This window comes from Carassius carassius, chromosome 11, assembly GCF_963082965.1.
Source record: "Carassius carassius chromosome 11, fCarCar2.1, whole genome shotgun sequence".
NCBI classification, from domain to species: domain Eukaryota; kingdom Metazoa; phylum Chordata; class Actinopteri; order Cypriniformes; family Cyprinidae; genus Carassius; species Carassius carassius.
This window is the reverse complement of record NC_081765.1, coordinates 33,628,138-33,656,065: the sequence shown is the minus strand read 5'-3', so window position 1 is coordinate 33,656,065 and position 27,928 is coordinate 33,628,138. Positions and strand designations below refer to the sequence as shown.

Genomic DNA, 27,928 nt, shown 5'->3' with positions numbered 1-27,928 from the left:
ATTTTGAAAAATCCTTATCTAGTAACACCAAACATTGAAGAAAAAGTGTTAAAATCATGAAAGCACGGCTGAAAGCGAAAAGCAAAGAACAAACAATTCAAAAGATCGTCCATCTGAATATTACTGATTTTTATTTGAATTACAAAACAAAAATAAAAATTGTGCATTCCAAGACGTCAACATACAAAAAAACACTGCATGACTTTAAAGCATTTGAGCAAGTCAACCAAGGTCACAAGAGATGTTACAATAGCCAGTCTCTGCTACGTGTCACTCAAACTCTTAGCCCCGCCCCCTCACCACTTCTCACAGCAGTGAAACTGGTGAAGTTTCACCCCAGGCTCCGCCTCCTCCTCATCTTCCATATCAACAAACTTCATGAGAATATCAGTGGTGCGGTTTACAAAAAGAGGAATACGTGGGCACAGAAACATAGTGCTTGAACGGACGTCTGCATTTTTTGGGTTGTCCAATCATAATGCAACTTAGGTCATATTTTTCCGTTAAAAGTTAAACAGCGAGAAGACGTGAAAAGAAGGCAATGTGGAATGTACAGTGCATAGAAATGTGCCGAGCGAGTTTCACGAGGAACCCGCCTGTTTCTCCTGTTCGATGGCTGAAAGACAAGAGCAAAGTATTTTGTTAGCCTTGGGTTTCACCGTTTAATATTCAAGCCTTAAAAAAGGATTGAGAAATCGTACTTTCTTTAGACGGCAAAGGGTTTTTCTCCTGGGTTTCTGTCTTCTTCAGCTTGGTTTTGTCGAAGCTGGTCACCTCCTCGAGATTTGGCTTGTCAGACATGTTTGCAGTGGGTCTGAAATCAAATAACAGGAAATGGCTTGCTGTTAATGATGACACACACACACACACACAAAGAGACGAATTCACGCAGATGCAAGGCCTTATGATTAATACAGACAGATCCAACATTGATATTCATATTAGTGCACAACCAATCTGGGCTTTTCCAATCCTTTGTTTCCCTTATCTGTAACATTTGGCATCCTAATGCAACAAAATGCACTTAAAATGTGCATTCCGAAAAATGTAAAATAAATAAATACAACAATAGGAACGTTAAAGTCTCGTTTTAATGTTTTAATGTAAAAGCTGTGGTCAGAGCAAACGCTGGGGTTGCATCACAGTTGCGTCTTGAGGAGTTGAAGGTAACCACCGCCCTTTCCTTCTCTTTCTCGATCAGATTACACTTCATACCAACATTTCTATCCCTAAAAATCATTTAAGCTTGTGCAACGATCTGAGTCTATTTCAACTCACATTTATGCATTATTTCCTCTTTTGGCGCATTGAATATGAATCAAGCTCATCATTCCTGAACAAAGAAACTACACAGGAGCCTCCTCTACTCTTTTGTCTGATTCATATACCCCAAGAATCAGATTTAACATATAGCATATTTCAGATTTGTCACTTTTCCTGGTAGTGACTGTAAAACGGATGCATTACTAACGTGATGCATTTAGACAAAAAAAATCATAAGGGCGAAACCAGTTTAAATGAAAATGCATTCGGATTGACATTATAGACTATAATATAAGGAGCGATATATACGTGCATTTAAAAAGGAAAAGCTTAAAACTTACCAGAGTTTGTGTTAGTTGAAGTGGTTTATTCTCCAGCGGATGCAGCAATGTGAAGAAAGGCGCAGAATCACTGGATTTATACACAGAGATATGCAAATCACGTGACTGACGTCACCGCACCGTTAGATGCAACGTTACCTCGCGGAGTCCGTTTAAATATATAAACCAATCAGCTAGATAAGAATAAGAATAAAGGTTTGAATTCAGATTCAATTTAGCAGTAAGAAAACGCAGGAGGAACTGAACGCCCCCCTGAGAGCAGCGCTGATGTAGAGCGACAGCGACATCTGGTGGACATCTACAATACAACTGTACAAACTGTAACACATATATAAAATAATGAGTTATTTTTGAACGTAACAAACACAAGAACAGTAGTATTTTTTTTTTTCTGTAGAGCAAAATTATAATACAATCATTTTAATACAATTAATATTTTGACATGGGGAAAACATTCTGTTGTGTTTCTTAAAATACATAAAAGCTTACAATAACACAAATAACTGTTTTATTCTTTTCGCATATTTACTACGCATGTTATTTAGTGTTAAGTAGGCCATATGCACAGACATGTATAAAAGAAACCTTATTTTATCTTGCATGGGAGGGAAGCTGATCTCGACTGTAACAGGAAGTGTGTGAGATCAGTTCTTGTTAGCAGCTAGCAGACTATTTAGAGACGTTTGAGTAGTTCCTTGAAATATTAACTGCTCTTTTTGTTTTCGTTTTTTATCATTTTGTGATTAAAAGAGGAGACATCTGCTCTTTGTTAAATGTTTCTTTGCATCTCTTTCTTTAGTGTGTGTTTGCAAAGGGAAACAATGAAGTTTAAGAACCTGAAGGTTTAAATTATATTATTTTAATAGTTTGAATTTACATTTTACAAGATTTTACAAGAGATATTCTGCCTGGGATAAAAATAAAAATAGACTAATTAAAACATTAGTGACTAGGGATTCATCTTGTAGTACAGGTCCTTTTCACTTTCAATTTCAAATGCATGTATACATTTTGCAATAGAAAAAAGTTTACTTTTCTAAAGAAAAACAGGGACCAGATGTTCAAATGTTCCTTTGTTAATCTCGTGTGTGTATTTTCAAAGAGAAACACCATGAACTGAAAATAACGTTTTTAATAGACAAAATTAACATTTTTATACACGTGAGGTTCTGTTTAACATTAAAAAATGAAATAAAAATGCAAGAAACTAATTAAAACATTAGTTATCGAGTGAAGGATTAATCTTGTTATCATGCCAGTCATTAATCATCCAACAAATGTCCAATAAAAATAACTAACATGAACATTTCCTGCCTTTTCTCATCATTTATTGATGAAAATTACAAAAAACAGATGTTCCTTGTGAAACGTTCCATTGCATTTTTCTCTGACTTGTTTGTGCAAAGCCAAATAATGAAGTTTGTAATGGACTTTAGTTTTAATGGTTTGATTCCACATTATGTTTTTTGAAAGTGAAGTGACATTCAGCCAAGTATGGTGACCCATACTCAGAATTTGTGCTCTGCATTTAACCCATCCGAAATGCACACACACAGAGCAGTGAACACACACACACACACTGTGAGCACACACCCGGAGCAGTGGGCAGCCATTTATGCTGCGGCGCCCGGGGAGCAGTTGGGGGTTCGATGCCTTGCTCAAGGGCACCTAAGTCGTGGTATTGAAGGTGGAGAGAGAGCTGTACATGCACTCCCCCCACCCACAATTCCTGCCGGCCCGGGACTCGAACCCACAACCTTTCGATTGGGAGTCCGACTCTCTAACCATTAGGCCACGACTTCCCCCGTAAAACCAGCTGGCCAGTACAGTTTTTGGTTTAGATTAACAGAAAATACAGATAATTAAAACTTTAGTGACCAAGTGAAGGACTGGGCATGCTCTTTTCCTCTTAAAAAATTAAAAATACATGCAATTTTTAAATAAAATAAAAAAATGACTAAGAAGAAAATATGCTGCTTTTATACATAATTTCGTGATGGAAATTAAGAAAACAGATGCTCTGTGGTTAAATGCTCCTTCACATCTCTCTCAAATGTTTGTATGTGTGCAAAGAGAAACAATGTAGTTTGGACTAAATTTTAAATAACTGTTTAAACAGATATTTTTTTCTTTAAAAAAACACTCTTAAAACATAACTCTTCAGCTCTTGGTCTGTGAATTGCATTTTATTATTAAATTTTTGTTATCTGTCTATTTATTTTTTTCTTTTCCTAACTTATGCGACCATGGGTTTCAGAAAGGCACTATAAATAATAATAATAATATTATTATTTTTAAAGTGCACACACACACACACACACACACACACACACAATGCCTAAATGATTTTCTTTTTCTTTTCAGGTGCGCGTTTGTTCTCAGCTTACACTTTATACAAAAATCTAGAATAGTAAAATAATTTTCATCAACATTCATTGATAGTTTCTCCAGTCTATTTGCTTTCTAATACAATCTAACATAATTTGATTTTAGTTTCTGTAGTTCAAACCAGGTTTATGCTTCGTTTCTTCTACTTAGTGGTGAAATATCTGCTGTAGAGCTCGCTGTACATGGCCTGGTTGTCCACACGGATGGCGTTGCGCAGCGACTGCCAGAACCAGGCCTCGGCGGACGGTGAATGCGGCCACTCGAGGATACTGCGCCCGCAGAGACGCCTGCGCAGCCGCAGAAAGTGTGAGTGCTGTAACACGGGCTCCAGCAGCAGTAGCACGATCACATCCTCGTTATCCTCCAGGAGCCTCTGGTGCGCCAGGAACACGGCCAGCTTAAAGGAGCCGCTGTTCACGTAGCCCTCGGTCAGGACGAAGACGGTTTTGCGGCTGTGTTGGATGCTCTGCGTGAGACTGTCCAGAACGGCAGAACCGGGAATCCAATCCCTTTCCTCCAGACAGATGGGAAGGAATCGCTCGCCTTGTTCCTCCAGCTGCACTCGCAGGTGATTGAGCACCCAGTCAGACACCTGCAACATCCACACTCATTGAACTGAACTGAATCAACACTTGAGCCGTTTCTGGATGTTCTCACAACGTCCAGTTTTTAAATGTCTTGGGGAATGTTCCATTATAAATATAATGGAACATTACCTAAGTCTTTTAAACATTTAAACACTTTATATAAATATAAAATAATGTTATATGCATGTATGTTTTGTGTGTGTTTGGAAACGGTACATAAACGTTACGTTACACTTGTAAATAACATATCTGTCCATTCATTTAAACAATTATAAGATTTTTTCTCTATATATGTTTTTCTGTATATAGGCCAAGTGCAATATTTTTTGTTTTCTGTTTTTCTTATGTAAGCATTATTACATCTTTATTGTGTAATTCTATGCATGTCTGCTCTATCATGTGTGTTTGCACTATGTGTGTAATTTCTTCTTCACTAAGCTCTTGTTGCGAAGTCAAATTCATTGTGTGTAAAGATACTTGGTAATAAAGCTCCTTCGGATTATTATTCTGAGAACATTATACAACACCAGATAGAAATGAACATTATAAAAAAAAAAAAAAACATAAAAATGTTCTAGGAATGTTTTGCTAATGTTCACATTAAGTTATGAAAATATTATTTCTGAATGTTCTATGAATGTCCAGACGTTTCTTTGGTTAAATTCATTTGTATAATTTTTTAAACATTATGGGATTGTACTTTTCAAACGTTGTGAAATGTGAAACATTTTAAAACCATTAGATGAACGTCCAGCTAAAACATTTAAAAACACATTGAATAAATAATGTTTTTGTGAGAACATTTTTAAAAAGATTATTAAAGACCAGATAACTGAACGATGAGGGAACATTCTAAGTACATTTCCTGTTAGCTGGGATGGTATTTTAGAGCTTTTTCCCAGCTAAAAAATGTTCTAAGAATGTTTAGCATTCAAGAAAGTTATGAAAACCTCATTTTTGTGCTCAGAACATTCAAAACATCCGGTGTTTTTTTATGTCTCTCTCTCTCTTTCTCTCTCTCTCTCTCTCTCTCTCTCTCTCTCTCTCTCTATATATATATATATATATATATATATATGTATATATTGGTTATGTGAATGTTAAAGAAACATTACATTTTATTATTTTACAAACATTATGAGAATGTTACTTTTTTTAAATTTTGAACATTTTGAAAACTAAAACACTTCCACTGGAAGTCCAACTTCCATGGACAATGTATAAACAATGTTGAGAACATTATTAATTATCAGATAACTCAACATGGCGTGTTCATGGGGGCGGGGTTTATGTAAATTGTAGGGTTTGTGATGTCACAAACCCAGGAAGAAGCTCGCTGTAGTCCCTAAAAGCCATTTTTGTAGTCATTTAACAGCGATTTCTTTAAAGAAATTACCCCCCATTGTATTTAACTTTGAGTGTCGTAACTTGGCAGATATTGTTTATGCTCTAACAGCAACATCAAACACTAACTAAAGTAAAACAAATGTATTTGTAATCAACCACCCCTTTAAATATGTATCTTCTTGGTTATGCTAACATTAAAGGAACATTTCATTTTATCATTTTGCTAACATTTTGGGAATGTTACTTTTGAATGTTCTCTGGTCAAGTAATAACATTTCAAATATATTAGACAAACGTCCAACTTAAACGTTTCAGGAAAAACATTCCTTGTGCTAATGTTTTAAGAACATTATTAAAGAACAGATAAGTAAACAAACATTCTATTAATGATAACGTTTGCCTTGCCAGAATGTTCTTGTTAGTTTGGTTTACAGCTAAATTAAAGTCTGTCTGACATTTAATTAAATTTGCATCACTGATTCTGTCGTTTCCTGTTCATTACTGTAAAGCAGAAGCTGTATTGTGTAAACTCAAAATATATAAATGTGACTCGACCTGCGTGTCCTTGGTGTCGTAGGTGATGAAGGCATCATAGAGGCAGCTGTCAGAGCTCAGGTGCTTATACCCAGTGAATCTGGCTTTCAAATAGTAGAATAAGTAGGAAACGTCCCAGTAGAAAAGGTGCATTGAGACAGCCACAAATGTAGTGCATATGATGCAAACAATTGAGAAGAAGTACGCCAGAAAGGCCAACTGGTCATCAATGCATTCTTTAATGTCAAAATGCACCACTGCTAAACCTTTCCTCTCTTCTGGCATGGTACACGTCACTGCAGTCACCAATCTGGGGATCTTCACGTTAGTCTTGCGAATCCACAGAATGAATTCAAGCAGGTTGCATGTGCAGTGGAAAGGGTTTCCGTTGAGCGACAACGTCTTCAGGTATCTCTCGGTTTCAGATGGAAACGTGGACTGGTTGATGGTTATGAGTTGGTTGTGACTGAGATCAAGATTCTTTAGGTTTACCGCTCCCAGGAGGAATCCACTGGAGAGCTCGTATATAAGGTTGTTCCGCAGATCAAGGAACTCTAAAGAAGGAACATCAACTGACAAGTTACCAGATATTTTAAGGATGTTGTTGTTATTTAAAATGAGCTCTCGGAGATTAGGGAATTGTCTCAAGCTTTCCCAACTAACATTTGTCAGGTGATTGTGGCTTATTTGCAACCTTTGAATGCATCGGGGAAGATATTTATAAATTTTAGGAGGGATCTTCTCGATGTAGTTATAGGATATGTCAAGATAGGTCAGATTGGTCAAGTCTTCGAATAGCCTATCGTAGGTGCTGTCTTTCACCCTCCACATCTTCCCGAGACTATTGTGCTGGAATTGCAGCTCTTGAAGAGACTTGCTTGACATGGTTTTGGTGGTTAACGTATAGATGCTGTTGTAGCTCATATTTAACACTTTTAAGGCGGGCAAATTTTTGAGAAAGTTCAAATTGTGCGTCACGCCTTGTACAGTGAAGTAATGAGGGTTGTAACTAAGATCTAGCACCTCAAGACTCTGTAACTCTCGGAAGGCGTAATCGTATGCCAGATCAATTTTGTTAAAGGACAAGTCCAGATATTTGAGGTCTGGGAGCGATGTGAATTCAGATCCATTGGGAGCCGTGGCAAAGCCATTTCTTGAGAGATTGAGGCAAGATATTTTCCCGTATGTTTCAAACTGTTCAGGAGAGATTAAGAACAGGTTATTTCGGCTGAGATCCATCACACGTCCGGCAGCATAGCACTCTGGTTTCACGAGATCTTTCGGAACGTCAAAAGAATGATCTTTAGGAAAAGGTTCTGACATTGATGGCATCATAGATTTTAAACCAATGCCCACGCCTTTACGCAACTCTCCATTTACAATCACCGGGTAAAATCTGTTTTCTGAAAGATAGATTAGTTTCACATGTTGAAACTTTTCAAATACATCCGCTTTTGCACGGACAATGAAGTTTATTCCTACATCCAACACCGACAGATTTCGTAAACCAAACAGAGAGCTGAAGGTCTCTTCGTGGATTTCTCGAAAAACCAAACCTCGAAGGTGCAGAGTCCTCAGAGAGGTCAAGTTCGCAAAGCTGGGCGATAATTTCACTGTGTCTGGGTAACACTTGAGGGCATAGTTAAACGAGAGATCGAGTTTTGTCAGCAGTGGTAGATTATTCAGGAAAACGTTCTCGGCAACAGCACTGAACAAGAAATTAAACGATAGGTAGAGTTCCTCGAGCTTTGAGATGTTTGCGAACCAAGTAGGATCGATTTTCTGTATTGAATTCCCCGCAAGGTGCAGAATACGCAGCTTTTCAAGGCCGGCAAAGGCTCGTGGATGAATTTCAATGGAAACATTTTTACATGGAGTGCACGGATATGGAGCATTATGACACCGTGGACAATTCCCTTGTATCTTTAGACTTGTCAGATTGTCGAGTCCTTGGAAATCGTGCTCTCCGACGTACGATATTCTGTTTGAAGCAAGCTCAAGAGTTCTTAGTGAGGCAGGTAAGCCTTTAGGGACATGAGTTATGTTGTTGTAAGACAACGTAAGATGTTTCAACTTGGTAAGGACAGAAAAACTTCCTTCTTCTATATGATAATAACTTGAGCAAGGATTCCAGTAGTAGCAGTTTTTTGAAAGGTAAATGACTGAAAGATTTTGCACATGCCTGAATGATGTTGAGTTTAACCGGGTGATCTTGTTCTCAACCAGCTTTAGTTCTCGCAGATTCTTTGGAATATCTTTTGGAACATCCTTCAGACCAATCCCGTTGAGCTCCAGTGTACGTAGCATGGTCATATTGGAAAACACCCCAACTCCAATAAGGACCTTCTCATTCTTATTTAACCAGTTCAGATTTAGATTGGTCAGATTCGCCAGGTCTCGGAAATCTCCTGCTGTTATGTTCTTGATCTTGTTCTCGGAGAGATCAAGGCAGGTTGTGTTCGGTAAGAGCATTGGCACCTTTCTGAGTCCACGTCCACGGCAGTTGACCACAACTGTCATTGTAGTTACATTCTCATGTATATCGCAGGGTTGAGTCTTCAAACTCGCCGTGTCCATTTGACACAGGGTTAGTGTGATCTTCAGTGTCATAATGAGCCAGGGGTTTAATTTTATCACCTGCAGGATATGAAACACAGAGCTGTTAAACGGCTCTGAGCAATACGACAAATTGTGACAAAAACATTTTAAGCTTGTTAAAATAATGCATTTTTGTTTTTATGTGCATGACGTGCAATTGTATTTAACCATGAACAGCATATGCAAAAGTCTAAAAGCAAGGTGTCTTATTTTATCACCTGTGGGAAAATGAAACTGAGCTATCAATAAAGCAAATCAACATAACATTTTGTTGAACCACACCAAAATGATTAAAACAGTGCATTTTTATGCACATGACATGCATTACAGCATATGCTAAGGAGTATAAAAGCCATAAATTGCAACTAAGCTCATCTCTTTAAAAAACAATAATATATCATACATGATGAATAACTGTAGCCGAGGTAAATATTAGCTCATTAATTAAATGAAGTACACTTCCTTACCATGGTAGAAATGTCTATGTAATGTCCTGGTGCAAGCTAAGCAATGTGTAGACAGAAAATAAGCCGAGTCTGGTGATGAACACACAGTTGCATTTAGGAAACAGGAAGTTTTGGTTTAACAGTTAAAGATTATTTTAACACTAACAGCTCTAAATGCTACTTGTGATCGACACCTGGCAGTCCACTGACTAATATGAACGGTTCAGTTTCTGTTTAATGACCATCATTTGTTTGATGTGTTTTATTAGACACATCTTACTGGCTGCTGTGTGGATCAGTACAGCCACTCAGATAAAAGTGGTTTCGTCAGTTGCCAGAATAAGTGAGGAAGTTCTGCCTACATTGTTCCTTCTTCTCAGGGACACAATAGCACAAATCACAATGTGTACAAGCGTTACAGGGGCTCTCTTTAGAAATCAAACTGGAAGAGACATTTCTCTGTATATTTCCAAATCATCATTTATTTTCAAGACACAATCCCAGTGTTTACAACATCAGGTTTATGCTCACCTTGCTTCATTATTTATGCAGTTCAAGATATATATAAAAAAAATTTAAAGGTGAAGTGATTTTTCTCAGTGGCAAGGACAGCTTCCCATATCAAGAATCAGTATATGCCACTGTAAAATGCACTGTAAGTCAAATATTTACAGGTTTATTTCCTTATAAAAATGAAACTCTGACTCTGTGGTCACTGCAAAGCTGTTTGTTTAAGTGTTATTTTTAGCAGTTCCGTTTGTTGACACCTCAGAAATTACATACTTTGTCTTTTAAAACTTAATAAACAGTATTTTTCTAAAGTTATTGATTTTGACAGAACAAAATGTCTATCTGCATTTCTCTCTGCAAACCTGCAACTGCATAATATCATACGAAAAGCACTTGTATGATGGGGATTTCCACTATGGTAATGATGAAAATTAATAATTTGGTAACACTTTATTTAAAGCTCTTATAAGACTTTATGCATAAACGTATTCAGAATGTACATTATACTGTATTGCATAAAACCTGTGAGTCAGAGATTTTATAGTTTACTAAAACATAAAAAAAATACAAATTAAAATTAACAAACAAAAAATATTTTCAATTTCCATGATACTGAGATATAAACTAAAACTGAAATAAAAATTAAAAACTAGAAAATAGAATAGAAATTTTTATAAATGACAAAAACAGAAAAAGTAATTAATAAAAGTTTAAAATTAAAAATAAACACGATAAATAAAAATAAAAGCTAATTCAAAGCATTAATAAACTATAATAATATTGAAATAATGCTACAATAACACTGCTATGCATAATAATAACAAAAATATTAAGGATAAAAACAGTAACATTTTCAATAAAATAAGCACTATAATTTCACTATTATTATTATTATTATTATTATGGTTGTAAAATCTGCATACATAAAAATAAAAAAATGCTGTTTTAGTTGAAGAACAATATCTTAAACTGCAGGACTGCAAATCAACTTTCCAAATATATGTCAACTACCTAGGAATGAAAGTGTATTTGTCAACAAACTTCATTGTTGTTTATTTGTAGTTATATGGACTATAAAAGAGTCTACCAACATTATGTTAATGTTAATATATTTCATTGTGTTCTTGAGAAAGAAGCTTTCAAATGCAGAAATAAAGCTGCAAAGCTTCAAATGCGTCAGCAAATTTGTGAAGTGTGTCCCAATCACAGCATTTCCTGGAAAAGTTTGTTGTATTGCTGGCTCTCAGTTGCCATAACACTTCTGAGACTGAACCAGAAGTACCTCTGTGCTTGAGGGTTCCTCGGCCACTCGAGAACCGATTTTTTATACAACCTCTTTCTCAGTCTGAGATACTTGGATTGACAAGGCATTTTCTCCAAGAATATAAGAACGATAACATCATTCCTTTCATCCATGAGTCGCTGATGGGCCAAATAAAATGCTGTCCTGAAGCTCCCACTCATGATGTATCGTCCGGTCAGAATGAAAACAGTGCGTTTACTCAGTTGTATGCTTTGGGAAAGGTTTTCAATGAGGGGACACCCAGGAACCCAGTCCCGCTCCTCCAAACAGAGTTGCATCCTCGGATCACCCTTGTCCTCCAGGTGAATGCGAAGCTCTTGCATGACCCACTCGTGAACAGCTGAATCAGTCGTGTCATAGACCACGAAGGCATCGTAGACAGTGCTATTGGAGGACAGACGGCGGTATCCCTTGAGTTTTGCCAAGCAGAAGTGGTAGATGTACCAAACATCCCAAAGAAAGAGATGGCTGGAAATGGTGAGCATGAGGATGCTAAGAATCAGAGAGGTCAGTAAAATGCAGAGGATGATGGATAGGGAATTGTGTTGGCAGGCCTGGATGTTGAGGAAAATCACACTCTGACCTTTTTGGGCACTCGGTGAAGCACAGGTGACATCCGTGGCGAGGCGCGGGATGTTCACAGATGTCCGGTTGATCCATCTGACAAACCACGTGGCATTGCAGGAGCACACAAACCGGTTGTGGTTCAAGTAAAGGGTCTGCAGGTGGTCTATAACATTTCCCGGGAAACTCGACTCTTGGATGAACTGGATGCGATTGTAACTGAGATCTAGGACCTTGAGGCTGAACGCATCCTTGAGAAAATTGGGAGTCAGTTTTACAATGTTGTTCTTGTGTAGAACCAGAGTTTCTATTGATTTTGTATAGTTAGACAAGCATGCAGGAACATCTGTAAGGTGATTCCTACTGAGGTCTAACAGTTTTAGGTTTTTTAGGTACACAAGGCCCTTCCATTGAAATGACTTTAACCGGTTGTTAGTGATGTACAGATCTGTGAGGGTCTCTGGAAGACCTTTAAAAACTTCTAGTGGGATGAAGTTTAGGTTGTTGCGAGAGATATCAAGAGACTTTAAGATCAAAAGTTTCTTAAAGTAGTTGGTGTACCTTGTGTCTCCATCTCTCCACAACATATCGAGACGGTTTCCTTTAAACTCCAAATGTTCCAGAGTAAAACTCTCAATTTCTGTATTCGTAGATGTCGAGATTTGATTATCGTTCATTATTAATTTGCTCAGCTTACCCAGGTTCTTTGTAAAATTCAGCATGTGAGTTAAACCCTCAGCTACGAAGTAATGGCTGTTACGGCTGATATCCAGAACGACCAGACTGCTCAGTTCCTGAAATGCTGAGGAGAACATCAAATCCAGACGATTGTCTGAAAAGTCTAGATATTGTAAATTCTTCAACTGGACAAACTCAGAACCGTTCAAACTCTGGCTCATGGCGTTCCCAGAGAGATTTAAACACCTCAGCTCACCAAGATCCAGAAATCTGGAATGAAGGAAAAAGATGTTATTCCTACTAATGTCCAATGTTTTTCCAAATAAACTACATTTGTTGTTGAAAGGACTTGAAATCCAGAGTTCCTTGTCCTTGTATTTGCAGCTGCGTGCATATTCATCATAAAGGAAGTAGTGCATATCCTTCACTTCTCCATTGTGGTACTGGGCACCTTGAGACATTGGGGAACTGTAATGGTTTTCTCTGTGGTTAGAAAGTGAAGTTTCTCCTTGAGAAGGCATTGAGATCTTGTTGTCAGACAAGTTGATGAATTTGAAACTTTTCAGGTTCTTTAGGATGCTGAGATGTGCTATCGTTATGAAGTTTGTGCCAAAATCAATGACCTCCAGTTTGCTCAAATTAGCCAAAGGGTCGATGTCATCCTGTGTGAGTTCTTGAAACACATACCCTCTGATTCTTAGGACCTTCAGAGATTTAAGGTGATTGAATGACCTTGAAAGGTTGAGGGATGCAGAATACACCTGGAGCTCATAATTGAAAGACAGATCCAACTCTTTTAGATTAGGCAACAATGAAGGAAAGGAGGTGTATGTTATCTCCTTAGCCAAAAAGTTGCTTGAGAGGTCTAGAAGACTAAGTTGTGTGAGGTTTTGAAACCACTCCAAAGGAATGTTCGTTAGAGAGTTACTATGAAGTCGAAGAGTCTTAAGGTTCTTCAGGGTCTTGAAAGAGTTTGGATGTATCTGAAGGGGAGCATTATTTGGGCATGGGACACATGGGAAAGGTGCATTATGACAACGTGGACAATTCCCACTCAAGTCCAGTATCTCCAGCTCTGTCAGGTTGTGAAAGTCCATCTCTGTTATCGTCTGAATATTGTTGTTGTACAGGTACAGCTCTATGAGGCTAGCTGGTAGTTGGTGGGGGATGTAGGACAAGTTGTTAGACTTCAGAGAAAGCAAAGTCATCTTTTCAAGCTGCACAAATGCATCCTTTTCAATATAATATGATGTGTTGCAGGGGTTCCGGAAGTAGCAGTTCTGGCCAAGATACAACATCTGGATATTAGTCAGTTCTGTCAGATTCTCCTTAAGGATTGAATAAATACTGTTGACCTCGAGACTCAGAAGCACTATGTTGGGAGGAAGGCCCTTGGGTATGCTGGACAGCTGGTTACCATCCAAATAAAGCGACTTGAGGTTCTTTAGATTCCAGAAGGTCCCATTGTCAATCGTCAAGCTCTGGGTGCAGACGCGATCTTTGGGTCCAATCTTGATTGGTACGCAGTTGCAGCGCAGGTCAATTTCAGTGATGTTGTGCAGTTTGTAAAATGAATCATTAGTAATATGGGGTATGTGGTTGATCGTTAGTGTCAGGTTGGTGGTATTTGTTGGGATTCCCAAAGGAATTTCGGTTAGGTATCGTTCAGTGCAGTCGACGCTAACCTCACTCCCGTTATTAGCCAGAGATACATCACACTTTAGACTTTTGGGGTACCACTCGGCTGCATCCAGAAAAGAGATGATACCGGCAACGATGATGAATGTCATCCCTGTCATCTGAAAATGGGTGATAACAGGTGTAAAAATGTAGAATAATGATAAAATATGAGAACATGATTACAGTAATTTTCATTTGTAAACTTGACACATTTCTACTCAGTATGCACTCGCAGACAAAAAGGTAAATAGCTGTCAGTTGGGAGTTGCTCTTCCAAAAATATATGCATTTGAATGTAGTGGCCCCCTAAATAATGCATATTAGTACCAAAAGTGTTGATAGTAGTACAAAACTGTGCATATTGATACATTTTGAAAATGTACCATATACAGACATGAGTGAAAGATGTATGGTTTTGTCCTGCAGATCTTTACATAGCCCTGCTTAACACATTTTACATGTTTACAGTAAAAAAAAAACAAATATCCAATGCACAAAATGCACAATTTCTGATATGCTTCTAAATAAATTAAAATAAAACATTTTTAAAAATTTAGGAAATAAACATGATATTTAACTAACATATAAGTTGCATATTAAGAAAAAAATACACTTGCAGTAACTACCATATTTTTTTTGAGAAAATCATTTTATGAGAGAGCTGATTACTGTAAATGATATAAAACATTTTAATTACTCACCATCTTCGTCAGACCTAGGATTCTTTTTTTGACGTTTGTGACTTGTTGTTCGGTACTTTTGCTGGTTTTTCAGGGTTGTAGACGCTTTGTTACTTAAAGAACAGGTGTTATTGACCGATGTTAAACCACAAAAAAATTACAAACAAAAGTGAGAGTGGATATATTTAAACAACCTAACTTCCCCTTGCAAATTAAGTTGTTCTGAATCTTTTCCCTTGTAATTAGTGTATGCAAAGTGATTATATTACCCAACTATTACCTATCAGCATTGTTATCTTAATTTCTAATGATGTATACTGAATGAATTATATGTCATTAGAACAGTACTGTCAATGAAACACTGCCATAAAGAGGAACAACATTACTTTTGTCCTTTATCTCAAGGGATGGGTTTTTGAGAGATTAAGCAAAACAATTCCAGCGGTTTCCTCAAGTTCTGCTATGATTTCCTCATAAATGAAAGCAAAATCAGAAAAAGTGAAGCACTTCAATTATGATCAAAAATATTATCTCTGTCCAACATAACAGTGCCTTCTTCAGCACACAAGGAGAGGAAGACAAATTTGAGAAAAGAAATAGGGAAGAATATTTCAAACTATGTAATTCATTCTATTTATAAATTAATTGCTGGCATATGAGAGGAAATAAAACAAAAGACAGCACAAGATCAGTTTTCAAGCTGAAATATTTAATGAAGATGATTCAAATAAAATACATTACGTTTAATATTTAAAGTCAACATGAAATCAAAATGGACCTACTTGCATTCTTAATCTACTTTCCTTTTCTTACTGGGAATGGCTCATGAGTGCACGTTATTCTTAATAAATAACAAAAATCTGTTGTAACATTTCATCAAAATGTAGTAACTTAAGCTCAAAAATGATTCATCAGTCACTTTCACCATCCTTACAGATAAAACCCTGTCCTTTTCTTGATAAAATTTCACTGGGCAATACAGTATGTCAGATGACAGTAGTAAAATGTTTGAGAACAATACTTCATGTTGACTTTAAATTACTAAAGTACATATATGCATTAGCCTGTCAAATAAGAACAGCAAATGAAACTGTGCAAGTTGCACACATAATAATAGTTTACAGATCATATAGTGGCATACATTTTTCATATTTTTAAATGTGAAGCTCTTCTGTTATGAAGATTAAACCAAACATATAGAACAAAAAGGATGCGTCTATCAGGAGTTCTGGTTTATATATTTATACTGTCTTTTAAAAATTGTATATATTGTAGAATACTTCCTTTTCATTTTACATATCAAACAAAATATACACAAGCACTGTTACCACAGTGGATCGCAATGGCCATATTATCTTATGTCTTCATGACAAACGTACAGTATGCGTGGTATCATATGGCTTTACTATGGCTAAATAAAAGCAGTGATTTTCGACATATGGCCAATGCTGCAACCAAATAACAGCGTACCAAATTCAAATGTAATTTTGCTTTGGTCATCAAAATAATTTTCCAAAGCCTCCACGCAAAGTAAATAAAGTGACTTCCTGGATCGCTCCAACTAACGCTTCAATATGTCCTTTTGGCGCTTAACAAAAAAAACTTCAGAGCACAAAAGTTCTGCACATGCTGTCTTTGAGAAATGTGGCTTAAATAGATGTTAAGTGACCAGTGCAAGAATCCTCAGAGCAATGCAAAGTTATAATGTCTGGATTGTGTGTCGTCCAAAAGAATCAGGAGATGGACTTGCCTTGTTCCAATGCTTGTTGTCTTAAACTTGTTTTCTGTGCTGAACATCAAACCATCTGTCATTCGCTTCCACTTCAGAAGATTAAAGTCAACAAGAAATCAAAATTCACCCCAAATACTTTCTTAATATGCATTTGTGTCAGTCCAACTCCTCTACAACAGTTATGGAACAAAATGCCTACTTTTCGCAATCCAAATCGGATGGATCCAACAAATTGTCAAATTATGGCAGTAAAATGGGTTTTGAGTTTCATGTTGACTTTAGGAACGGCAGGGTTGTAATCCACTCCTTCCATGGTTGATTGGGTGATTACCGCCATCTACAAGTTGCAGTTTCCATAAAAATGGTCAATGCTCCCTGAGCCAATAGTTGTCTTCCTAAGATTCCTTTTCTGCCTCCCTGAGGCAACCAGAGTGGGGGTCATTTGAGGCTAAGTGCAAGAATAAACAGGGAAGCATTCAAGACCTCCAATCACCTCTGGTTTGGCACATAGGAAACTGTGCTATGGATGAATATGGACATATCATGAGACAAGACGACGATTCTTCTGTTTTATCTTCATCGGCAGCATGCTACACTGGGGGAGGAAAAGGAGAGGGATAAATTAGTCAGCCAGTATTATGTCTCATAAATTCATGCTTCTGGATCTCTGAAATCCCCCTCAGAGTTCCTGCTCATCCTGATGCAGCATGATAAGCTAATGACTGAAATGAATGACGTCAATGATAAGCCTGCACAGGATACTTCAGAAACGGTCTACACAAGGCTTAATGTTTCAAATCATGAAATTCTAATTACATCCTAAGACTTACAATACCTAAGAATAGTATTCACCTCACTTTGAACTTAATTTTTTTAGTTTTACAACACTGAATAATAGTGGACAAAATGTGGTCAACAGAAAAAAGTGAAAATGCCTCTCTAAGTAAGTATTCTACAATATTTACTGTAGCATAAGTATTCAACCTCTTTTAATATGACATGCCAAACTCACTGTCACGGCTTACGCTGCTGGAAGGAACACGGAGCCGAGGGATAAACGAAACAAGGATTTATTAAATCAAACATAGGCAAGATAAGTAGCAAATAACAGGTGGCAAGTAACAGGAAACAAGTGGACAAGTAGACAAGTTGACAAGTAACAAGTACCAAGTAGACGAGTAACTAGTAACGAGTAGACCCGACAAAACAGAACTGAAAGGACAAGGCTTTTGTACAAAGGATAATAGGGAAAACACAGGTGGATGGAATGACTAAATTAACAGGGACATGGAACACATGCGGAAATGACTAGACACACCTGGGAACTAATCAAACCACATAGAGACAGAAACTGGGTCACAGGGGCAAAAACACACAAAATGAGTCCAGGTGTGTGACAGTACTCCCCCCTCCCGGTAGGTGCGTCCTCGCACCGTAGAAACAACAAAGGGAGGCCAGCAGACAGGGACCACAGAGGAAGGAGCCAGGGAGGAGATGACGGAGGGAGGAGCCAGGGAGGAGACAGGAAGGATCTGAAGCAGGAGGCACCCAGCAGGACCCAGGCCACAGCCATAACGGCCCAAGGTGGGGCCGACGGAGGAAGGAGCCATGGAGGAGGAATGGTCACCGACTCCAGGGACTCGACCCACGGCAACGGAGCAAGTGGAGGAGGAGCCCGAGGCGGAGACGGAGAGCCGAAGAGCCAGGGTGACGGGGAGGAGCCGGAGGTCCTAGGCGGAACTGATGGCTCTGGTGACTGACGCGGCGATGTGGATCCGGAAGGCCACGGTGAGGCCAGAGTGACCGAGGACTGAGGTGTAGCCGAGGGGATGAAGGAGCCTGACGGAGCCGGAGGGACGGAGGGATGAGGCGAAGCCGGAGGAGTGGAGTCCCGAGGCATAGGATGGACGACGCCAGACCAAGGCGGAGCCGGAGGGACGAGGGAGCCAGTCAGAGCCTGCGGACTGCCGGGCCACGGCGGAGAGGAAGGAGCTAGGAGCCATGGTGGAGCCGACGGGTCAACGGGCCGAGGCGGAGTCCAGGCCTCAGAGGCTGGAGGCGGAGGTGAGGGAGACGCCGACCAAGGCGTCGCTGGAGGATGGCGGTCCCGCTGAGCTCGCACCACAATGATGGTAGGCTGAGGGCGAGCAGAGGGGCAGCCAGACGACAGCGGAGGAGGAGGCAGGAGTGGGTGGGAGGGTGGGAATTGTGGAGGAGCAGGCATTGGAGTAAGCTCTGGGGCTGGAGCCCTTCCTGGGCTTAACGGAGGATCAGGAGCCCGTCCTGGGCTTAACGGAGGATCAGGAGCCCGTCCTGGGCTTAACGGGGGTTCAGGAGCCCGTCCTGGGCTTAACGGGGGTTCAGGAGCCCGTCCTCGGCTTAACGGGGGATCAGGAGCCCGTCCTGGGCTTAAAGGAGGATCAGGAGCCCGTCCTGGGCTTAACGGAAGATCAGGAGCCCTTCCTGGGCTTAACGGGGGTTCAGGAGCCCGTCCTGGGCTTAACGGGGGTTCAGGAGCCCGTCCTGGGCTTAACGGGGGTTCAGGAGCCCGTCCTGGGCTTAAAGGAGGATCAGGAGCCCGTCCTGGGCTTAACGGAAGATCAGGAGCCCTTCCTGGGCTTAACGGAAGATCAGGAGCCCGTCCTGGGCTTAACGGAAGATCAGGAGCCCGTCCTGGGCTTAACGGAGGATCAGGAGCCCGTCCTGGGCTTAACGGAGGATCAGGAGCCCGTCCTGGGCTTAAAGGAGGATCAGGAGCCCGTCCTGGGCTTAACGGGGGAACAGGAGCCCGTCCTGGGCTTAACGGGGAATCAGGAGCCCTTCCTGGGCTTAACAGAGGATCAGGAGCCCATCCTGGGCTTACAGGAGGATCAGGAGCCCGTCCTGGGCTTAACGGAAGATCAGGAGCCCTTCCTGGGCTTAACAGAGGATCTGGCATAGGTGAATTGGAAACCCCCTCATTTTGACCCATTTGGCGCTCCACATTTTGCTCCCTCGTGGTGGGCAGTGTCGCCGGCTCTCGCACCTGGTCTGACGGGTTGCTCTCTGGCTCTCCGTCATCGGTGGGCTCGGGCTTATGCCTCGTACCGTGGGGAGATTGTAGGCTGGGCTCTGGGTCCAGAGTGGACCTGGCGAGATCCTCCATTGGGCCGACTGTGAGAGGTGACCCATTTCTCACCAGATTCCACTCTATGAATGCGGCGAAATCCTCCCGAGGACCATCTTCGGGCGACAACGCTCTGCACCTGGAGTTCAGGCTGGCGTGATAAAAGCGCGTGGTCCGGGTAGCTGCTGGCATTAGCTATCAAGAGAAACCGTCTGGTATGGTCCTCGAGAAAAAGTCCCTCCTGCTCCAGCAGGAGGAGGAGGTATTCGGGGCGATAGAGGGGATCCATGACACACTACCGAAAGAAAAAGACTGTGAAAAAACGGAAAACAAAACGGAGGGAAAACACGCAGTTTTTTTAACTTTTTGGGTCGGGTCTTCTGTCACGGCTTACGCTGCTGGAAGGAACACGGAGCCGAGGGATAAACGAAACAAGGATTTATTAAATCAAACATAGGCAAGGTAAGTAGCAAATAACAGGTGGCAAGTGGCAAGTGGCAAGTAACAGGAAACAAGTGGACAAGTAGACAAGTTGACAAGTAACAAGTACCAAGTAGACGAGTAACTAGTAACGAGTAGACCCGACATAACAGAACTGAAAGGACAAGGCTTTTGTACAAAGGATAATAGGGAAAACACAGGTGGATGGAATGACTAAATTAACAGGGACATGGAACACATGCGGAAATGACTAGACACACCTGGGAACTAATCAAACCACATAGAGACAGAAACTGGGTCACAGGGGCAAAAACACACAAAATGAGTCCAGGTGTGTGACACTCACCACTGGTTCAACCGTTTGGTTGTAAGTCACATAAGTTAAATAGCTTTTGTGTACTCAAGGACTTTCAGCTGATTGTAGCAAAAGTGAGTCAGCACTGTGGAAGACCATGAAGAAAAAAACCACCAAGCAGCTCTATGAAACAGTAATTGAAGAGCCCCAGGCAGGGATTTTCATGTTATTGAGCTTTCATTGAAGTGGCAGTTAAATCAATACTTAAGAAATGGGAAAATATGACACAGCAGTAAATGCACCAAGAACAGGGAATCCTCAAATGGTGCGTCACCATGCAATGAGGAGACAGTGAGGGAGGACACCAAGAACTGTTAATTTGGCTATATGTGACTTTCCTAAAGCGACAGTAGTGTACCTGGGTATAATTGTGGGTGGTGCCATGGTACAGCCAGTAAATATAAAAACCGAGGCCATCATGTCATTCCCAGTTCCTTCCACTCGTTGCGAAATACAGCAGTTCTTGGGAATATTGGGGTATTACCGTAGCTTCTTAAAAACCTTTCTTCAGTGGCTTCCCCACTCAACAACCTGCTGAGTCTGAAAACTGCGTTTAAGTGGTTAGCAGAATGCTAGCATGCTTTTGAGTCCATTAAAGCCCTCCTGATGCACGCACCTGGCCTTTCTGCCCCAGTGTATTAGCGTGCTTTTAAACGGATGGGCCAGATGGTGTCGAGCACCCTGTGTGCTATTTTTCTAAAAAGTAAAAAAAAAACATCAAATATTGTACTCATCGATTGAAAAAGAGGCTTTTGCTTTCTTCTGCTCTACTTCCTGTCTGCTGAGGTACCTTCTTGAGATCAAATTTTGAAGGCAGCATAGTTATATCGTTTGCTGCCTTTGATATTCCACAATACTGTCCATTCCATTCCATAATGGTTGAGCTAAAAAAATGGCATCTGAAAGTTGTGTTAAGTGGTCAGTTTGTGTTTAAATGTATATTTCTGACTAACTTTTTGAACTTTTGATCTTAGTTCTAGTGAGAAATCAGTATTATAGTAACTAAATATTCATGAGGTGCCTTAATGCAAAATCTCTGCCTGCAAAGTCATTGCCTTATACTGCCTAAGTTTTCGGATGCAGCCACTGACTTATTTTTATTTTTTTGTTTTCTCTAGTTTCTTATTGGTTAAGCTGGAGAGACAAGGCTATAAAGTGGAAGGAGGCAGACCCTCTTGAGCTCTCTTTCTCTCTGCCAGCCACAGTTTTCTCCACATCCACATCACCACATACTTTTTCTTAGTTTGTAATTTTAGTTTGGAGGGGGGAGTGCCAGCTCGTTTCTGTTAGGTTAGTTATTCCTTCCTTTGTTGCTGGGCTTCCCGGCTTTTTTGAGTAATTTTTGTTCACAGAATTTATTTGGAAAGCGCCAGCTATTGTCCATCTATTATCTACTATTGTGTCCCTTCTAAATCCTAGACCCTTATACAGGGACCGTAACACAGGAATACACTGTCTCCACAGTGACTCATGTTGTGAGGATCTACTTTTAAAGCAAAATATAGGAAAATCATGAAGCCTCATGGAGTGAGCAAGAAGCCCGATAACTCAAGGAGAAAAGGTTTTTCCAGCAAGAACCCAAATATAAAGTCAAAGTTACACAGGAATGACTTCAAAACAACAACCTTTATGTCCTTTAGTGGGCAAGAGTCCAGGGCCAGTTGCACCAGCTTTGTGCAAATGACAACTTAGTACTCCTTAATGTCAAAACTAGGCTAAGTTAATTTAAGCTAACTTATGCACTACTATTTTTTTTTTCTTCATAAAACCTTTAAATGCATTTAAATAAATAACTATGTTTTTGGAAGCCTCTTACCAGGAGTAACTGTTGGAATAAAATATCATATTGAATAACATTAATAAGCTCTTGTTTTCCACGCTATCTTAAATTCTTTAGACATACAGTATATGATAACATTACCAATTAGACTTGTGACATTTTAAGAAAGATAATATTGTGTGATAAAATTTATTTGTTAATGAACAAAACCCAACCCAATGCAATTATGTGTGCATGACAAATAAATTTAGTCATAATAAATGTAATTACTTGTGTTTTTGTTGTATCAGTATTTAATGATCATTATTAATTTCAAATAGTTTCTCATAAAAAATGTCTATTATGTTATTCATGATTAAGTAATATGTCTAAGGAATTATATTTTTACCAGTATTTATGAAAGGCAAAATAAGTTAGAATGAAGAATGTACTGAAACTCATAGTACTTCAACATCTTCTGCTCACGACTATGAAGGCTGCTATTTGATCATTGAAGGTAAACATCATATTAAGTGACTATTCATTAGTTTAGAAGGGTTACCAACTAATAGCTACATTCTGCCTTAATAACAAATGATGCAAATGCAATACAGAGTTGATATAGTTACAAAGAGTAACACACTAACTTGTAATAGTTGAGAATTTATGTTGCATGGTCTTCATGTAACCTGACTGAGTCTAAGCATTTCTGTCAATCTGAGGGAGGGAGGAGAACATCTGTGTACAGATGTAAAGTTAAACTGTGAACTACAGCATCACACAGACTCAAGGTGAAACTACTAAATACGGAAATATACAGGGGGTAAATACTTATGCAAATTAGTGTTCATAATTATAATACATGTTTACACACAAATCAGGTTTCATTTTGACATGAAAGGATATTCTTTAGTTTATCAGTGTCAAAAAAGCCCCAAATAAATCTGTGTGATTCTATGATGTAAATAAGAAAAGGCCAAGGGGTGTGAATACTTTTGACCGGCACTGTATGATCAGTTTAGAGCTTGGAAAGCTAATTTTAAGCCAGCTTTCCCAACACTATGTGGGAACCCTTAACTTGCTCACCAGCTCCAACAAATTGTTAAATTATTCAGTTGCTGACCAACAATGTGAGTCTCTAATTCCACATGGTCAAGCTTTGCCGTTTCTACGTAACAAAAATAAACAGAAATAAAACCATGTCATTAGGTTAGCTGAATGTAACATCTGACTTGTTAAAGTTTCAATTGCTATACCTGTAGTTTCTCTGATCTTGGGCAACCTTTGGCATCCCTCTCGGCCCGACTCTTGGCCAGGCTGGCCGTGGTGTTTCCGCAAAAATGTTCCATCTACGTTCTGATTTTGATATCCAAGACCTTTCAGAGAGGACTCTCCGTGCAGATGGACACTATCTACCATGCACAGAGGAGAGTCCATTGATGTCATGCAGCTACTGCTTCCTGTACTGCTGGCGGCATCAATAGACGAACATTGGGAACTCTGCAGAGAATGAATTCCCTCGCTCTGTAAAGACGACATCCTTTTGGACAAGTGGTACTCGTTTAACCGTGTCACTTCTTGTTCGGATGAAGCTGCCTTGCTCTGTTGATGTTCAATCCGGGCTCTCTCAATCATATACTGTTCTTTGGTGGGGGAACTTGTGTTCAAGTCTATTGAGTCCTTCAAACTGACTTTTTGAGTTACCCTGTCTGCGTGCAATGGACCAACATCGCCAACCACCTCAGAGTAAATGTGCTCTTCAGATGTATTATTCCGAATCATATGCAATCTTTGATTGCTTTCTTGAAAAGCGTAAGACATCCCCTCCAAGTCAAAGGGACCTGAACACTGGGAATTCCGTCCATTGAAATTGTTGTACATCCCAACAAGATCCTCAGATTCTTTGTTATTCAACTGACGGGCTTCCACTTCGGCGCTCGTTTTCATCCCACCATCTTGCTCCTTGATCTTCCCCTGTGACATTCCCATCATCACGTCCCTGTGCATTTTATTGAAGTAGTCGGTCAATGACTTGGTTTCCATTGTTTCCGGATCCATTTCAAAATTGACAACCGCAGAGGTCTGGGGGTCATTTAGAGATGCCCGGACCTCACAAGGCACCAATCGAAACTCTGTCTCCTCTTCAGCTAGAGTTTGGTACCCTTCGGCTGTGGCTACTAACATTTTCAGACAGTTTTCAGAGAGTTTTTGAGCTGCGGCCAGCTCTGAGCTCTCCGTCATTTCAGACGAATTTGTCTCATTCCCAGAATCAGAAGAGGACTCAGGGCTAAAGGACCGAGATATTTCTACACCTGTGTGTCACAAAGAGACAAACATTTTAGCCATCACACCGTACACCCATATATTTTAAAATAGTTTATTTGTACAAAATGTTGAAGGCTATGAAATGCAATAAATTTGAACATGAATGATGAAATACATGAACAAAAATGAACCACAAATTATAAGGAGATAACATTTACATTGCTAATAAAACAAATGCACACACAATACATGGCATGGGGGTTGCATTGAAGACAATGGAATATGGGAAAACAAAACCAAAATGAAGGAATGGCTGGAAGGTTGTACAATGTCAATGAATGAATGTTACTATAGTGTAAGAACCTGAACTATTGTCCGATTGTGGATGAGACTGTTCCTCAGAGGCCGCCAAGGCCTCCAGAGCTTGTAGTGTGGAGACAACAGCGTCATTGAACACTTCCTCAGTCCCACTGGCCACTTGTGTCGGAACTGAATCGATCAGTGATACAGGGATGTCGTTTTTTAAGCCTTTTCGCTCTTGGTGGTCATCTTCATCTGAACTATCCCTGAACCCTGGCGGCGGAGCGGCAATTGCCAAGTTTAGCGATTGCAGCAAGTCGTCGCTGTCCTCCTCATAGTCGCCCTCCGGTGGTGGCGGAAGTGAAGTGAGGTCAATAATGTCATCGCTCGATTCTGAAAGCGATAGGAGAGAGTTCGCCTTGTCCTTCATCTCTTCAATCATCATCATCATCATGTCCTCCTCGCAACTAATGTCATCATCATCCTCGGCGTCATCCGTAGTCTCGGCATAGCAGATATCGCGCAGCAAAGGCTCCTCTATGCCTTCCGTCGTACCGAAGATCTTGGCGTCGCCATAGACCATGTTGGAACCGTACTGGAAGCCGTCGACTTCCATTGATGCTTCCAGTGGCTTGTAGTCCTTCTGTTGCGCGTACATGTACCGGTGTTCCTCCAGAACTTCTGGGATGTCCTCCATCAGTCTTTTGTATCCCAAGTTCTGAGGGTTCACAAAGTCCAGTGGAGGATCGCTGAATATGAAGGACACTTTGGCGCTTCTGGGCGACTCTTGAAGTTTGCCTTTTGGGACACTGAAGTAGGGCTGAGGATGCATGTGGCTTCCTCTGCTCACCCTCTCTGCTTTCTCGTCCCCGTGCATATGATGCTGCGACTGGTGCATTTCAGAGACAGTGGGGGAAATATCAAACTCTCTTCGCCCACAGATGGCGTATTCGTGGTGGGGCTCATCACATGCACTACAGGAACCATAATTCCAGTCAATTGCCTGGTAGTTGTGCTTGACCCTTGAGTCTTGTCCTTAGACATAAACAAAAGAAGGAGAAGACACCATTGTCAATGAGTTATTAAAGTATCAGATTCACACCAAAACTATTTAAATAAGTGGTTGCTTAAACTTTTTGACTCTTAGGACTCCCACTGTCTAACATAACATTCCAAGGCCCATTATATTGGCCAAAATATTCTGTTATATTAGCAAAAATATTTCTGTCAGCTGTATGACAAAGCTGGTTGTTTTCAAACTATTTTATTAACAGAAACTGTAAGTGTTGATAGAATATTAAATTAAATCATGATTGATTTTGTGATTACAGGAGTTTCAAGAGTTGTGTGTTCTTCAATAAAAACAATAGTAATTGAAGTGGGAAAAGAATTATGATTCAGTTTGCATCTCGCGTGTTGATTAAGATTTTTTTTTTAAATAGAATTAAATAAGTTGGTAACATTTACAAACATTAATATTTGTTACCATTAACTAACAATGTAACTTACTTGTAAAAAATTTATTAATCTTGGATTATGATAATTTCAACATTTAATAATGCATTATTAAAACCCGTTAATATTATTTTAACTAATATGACCTAACAATGTAGAGGTGTATTTTTGTAACATAATTTGCCATAACAAATAAATACTGTAACAAATGTATTGCTCAATGCTAATCAATTTTAGTTTTTGCATTAATCAAATTTAACTAGAGGAACCTTACTGTAAAGTGTTGACCATAAATTCATCATTTATAGTTTTCTGATGCTACTTTGAGTTGAGTTGATTTCAAGCTGACAAATGATCTGTTATATATTATTTAGTGCATGTTTATGCTCATACCTGCAGTGTTACTGTTGTTCGCCATGTTAAAGATGGACCTCCGTGAATCAACCAGTAGCCTGTAATAACCAGCAGTCAAACACGCCAGGTTCATAGCGTCACTGGATTCCATTATAAGTGTGATGGGCTATAGAAAGAAATGTTTTGCAGAAGAAATGCATAAATAATCAGTAAATACAGCAATGGAATGCTGTGCAGTTAAAATGATTGAATGATGAAATGAATGATCCTTAGCTGTGGTTAAATTACAGTAACAAATGACTCTGAGCAGCTTATTGCACTTAAAAAAACAGTAGCATCTACAATTTATTTTTTAATAAATAGTTACAGTACATTCATTAATATTAACCCCTTTTAGTTCATGCTTGCAAAGCAATGTAGCAAATGTATTGCATTTATTGACTTAAATTTCAGTTTTATAAAATAAAACATGCATATGTCAGCAACTATGAATTATTAATTAATGTTTTCATTAGCACTGGATAAAAGGGATATTGAATTATGCATTGAATTAAACTAGTGTAATGCATGTGTTAAGTATCTATCAAAACTATCATCTTTGCATTATTGACACTGTTTTCCTAATGAATGTTGTTCAGTTGCTTTGACGCAATGTATTTTGTTTAAAGCGCTATATAAATAAAGGTGACATTGACATTAAGTAGGCAATAAATAGTTTATCAATAATTGAATAATAATTAGAAACAATCTGACAAGTAATATAGTTTTTAGTTCATGTTTACAAAGCAATGTAGCAAACTTTATATATTGCATTTATGTTTTCATAATAAGCACTGAATAAAAGGCATGTTGAATTGTTATGTGTCTTTAAAGTTGTATACAATTGATGTTATGTACAGTATGTGGTAAATGGACAATAAATAGTATTAAATTATCAATTATCAAAATAATCTGCCATCTAATATGAGCTCACACTGGTAATGTAGCAAACTTAATATATTGCATTTATATTTTCTATTGAATTTATTGACTTAACTATCTTAACTATTGACTTAAAACTATGTTTTATAAAATAAAGCATTCAAATGTTTGTAACTATGAATTATTAATTCACATTATCATAATAAGAACAGGAAAAAGGGGATGTTGAATTGTTATGTGTTCATAAGTTTGTATACAATTGTAGTAATGCATGTGGTAAAAGTTTTAATTGATCAATAATTTATCAACATCAATAGCCAA

At 39.2% G+C, this 27,928-nt stretch overlaps 4 protein-coding genes across 7 annotated transcripts in view; all 4 read right to left on the bottom strand.

Annotated features, from left to right (window-relative positions):
- Positions 1 to 108: 108 nt before the first annotated feature.
- On the bottom strand, positions 109 to 1,752 carry LOC132153242 (thymosin beta-11-like). Its single transcript, XM_059562628.1, has 3 exons — positions 1,605 to 1,752; positions 702 to 814; positions 109 to 616 (listed from the first exon to the last, which is right to left on the bottom strand). The coding sequence occupies exons 2-3, from the start codon at positions 799 to 801 to the stop codon at positions 582 to 584; spliced, it is 135 nt and encodes a 44-aa protein (XP_059418611.1). The 5' UTR covers positions 802 to 814; positions 1,605 to 1,752; the 3' UTR covers positions 109 to 581.
- A 2,323-nt stretch (positions 1,753 to 4,075) lies between these two features.
- On the bottom strand, positions 4,076 to 9,759 carry LOC132153239 (toll-like receptor 8). Its single transcript, XM_059562625.1, has 3 exons — positions 9,526 to 9,759; positions 6,482 to 9,097; positions 4,076 to 4,584 (listed from the first exon to the last, which is right to left on the bottom strand). The coding sequence occupies exons 1-3, from the start codon at positions 9,526 to 9,528 to the stop codon at positions 4,135 to 4,137; spliced, it is 3,069 nt and encodes a 1,022-aa protein (XP_059418608.1). The 5' UTR covers positions 9,529 to 9,759; the 3' UTR covers positions 4,076 to 4,134.
- A 1,265-nt stretch (positions 9,760 to 11,024) lies between these two features.
- LOC132153298 (toll-like receptor 7) lies at positions 11,025 to 14,349 on the bottom strand. The gene has a single exon (XM_059562669.1). The coding sequence runs from the start codon at positions 14,347 to 14,349 to the stop codon at positions 11,218 to 11,220; it is 3,132 nt and encodes a 1,043-aa protein (XP_059418652.1). The 3' UTR covers positions 11,025 to 11,217.
- Positions 14,350 to 15,607: 1,258 nt separating this feature from the next.
- LOC132153231 (FERM and PDZ domain-containing protein 4-like) overlaps positions 15,608 to 27,928 on the bottom strand; it is a 61,045-nt gene continuing 48,724 nt past the window's right edge. For all 4 annotated transcript variants that reach the window (XM_059562589.1, XM_059562590.1, XM_059562591.1 and 1 more), the window contains 4 exons: positions 26,726 to 26,852; positions 24,941 to 25,912; positions 23,569 to 24,624; positions 15,608 to 17,246 (listed from right to left, as the gene is read on the bottom strand). In XM_059562589.1, the coding sequence (XP_059418572.1) occupies positions 17,242 to 17,246; positions 23,569 to 24,624; positions 24,941 to 25,912; positions 26,726 to 26,852 (2,160 nt within the window). In that variant the 3' untranslated portion in view covers positions 15,608 to 17,241. The remainder of the gene's footprint in view (positions 17,247 to 23,568; positions 24,625 to 24,940; positions 25,913 to 26,725; positions 26,853 to 27,928) is intronic.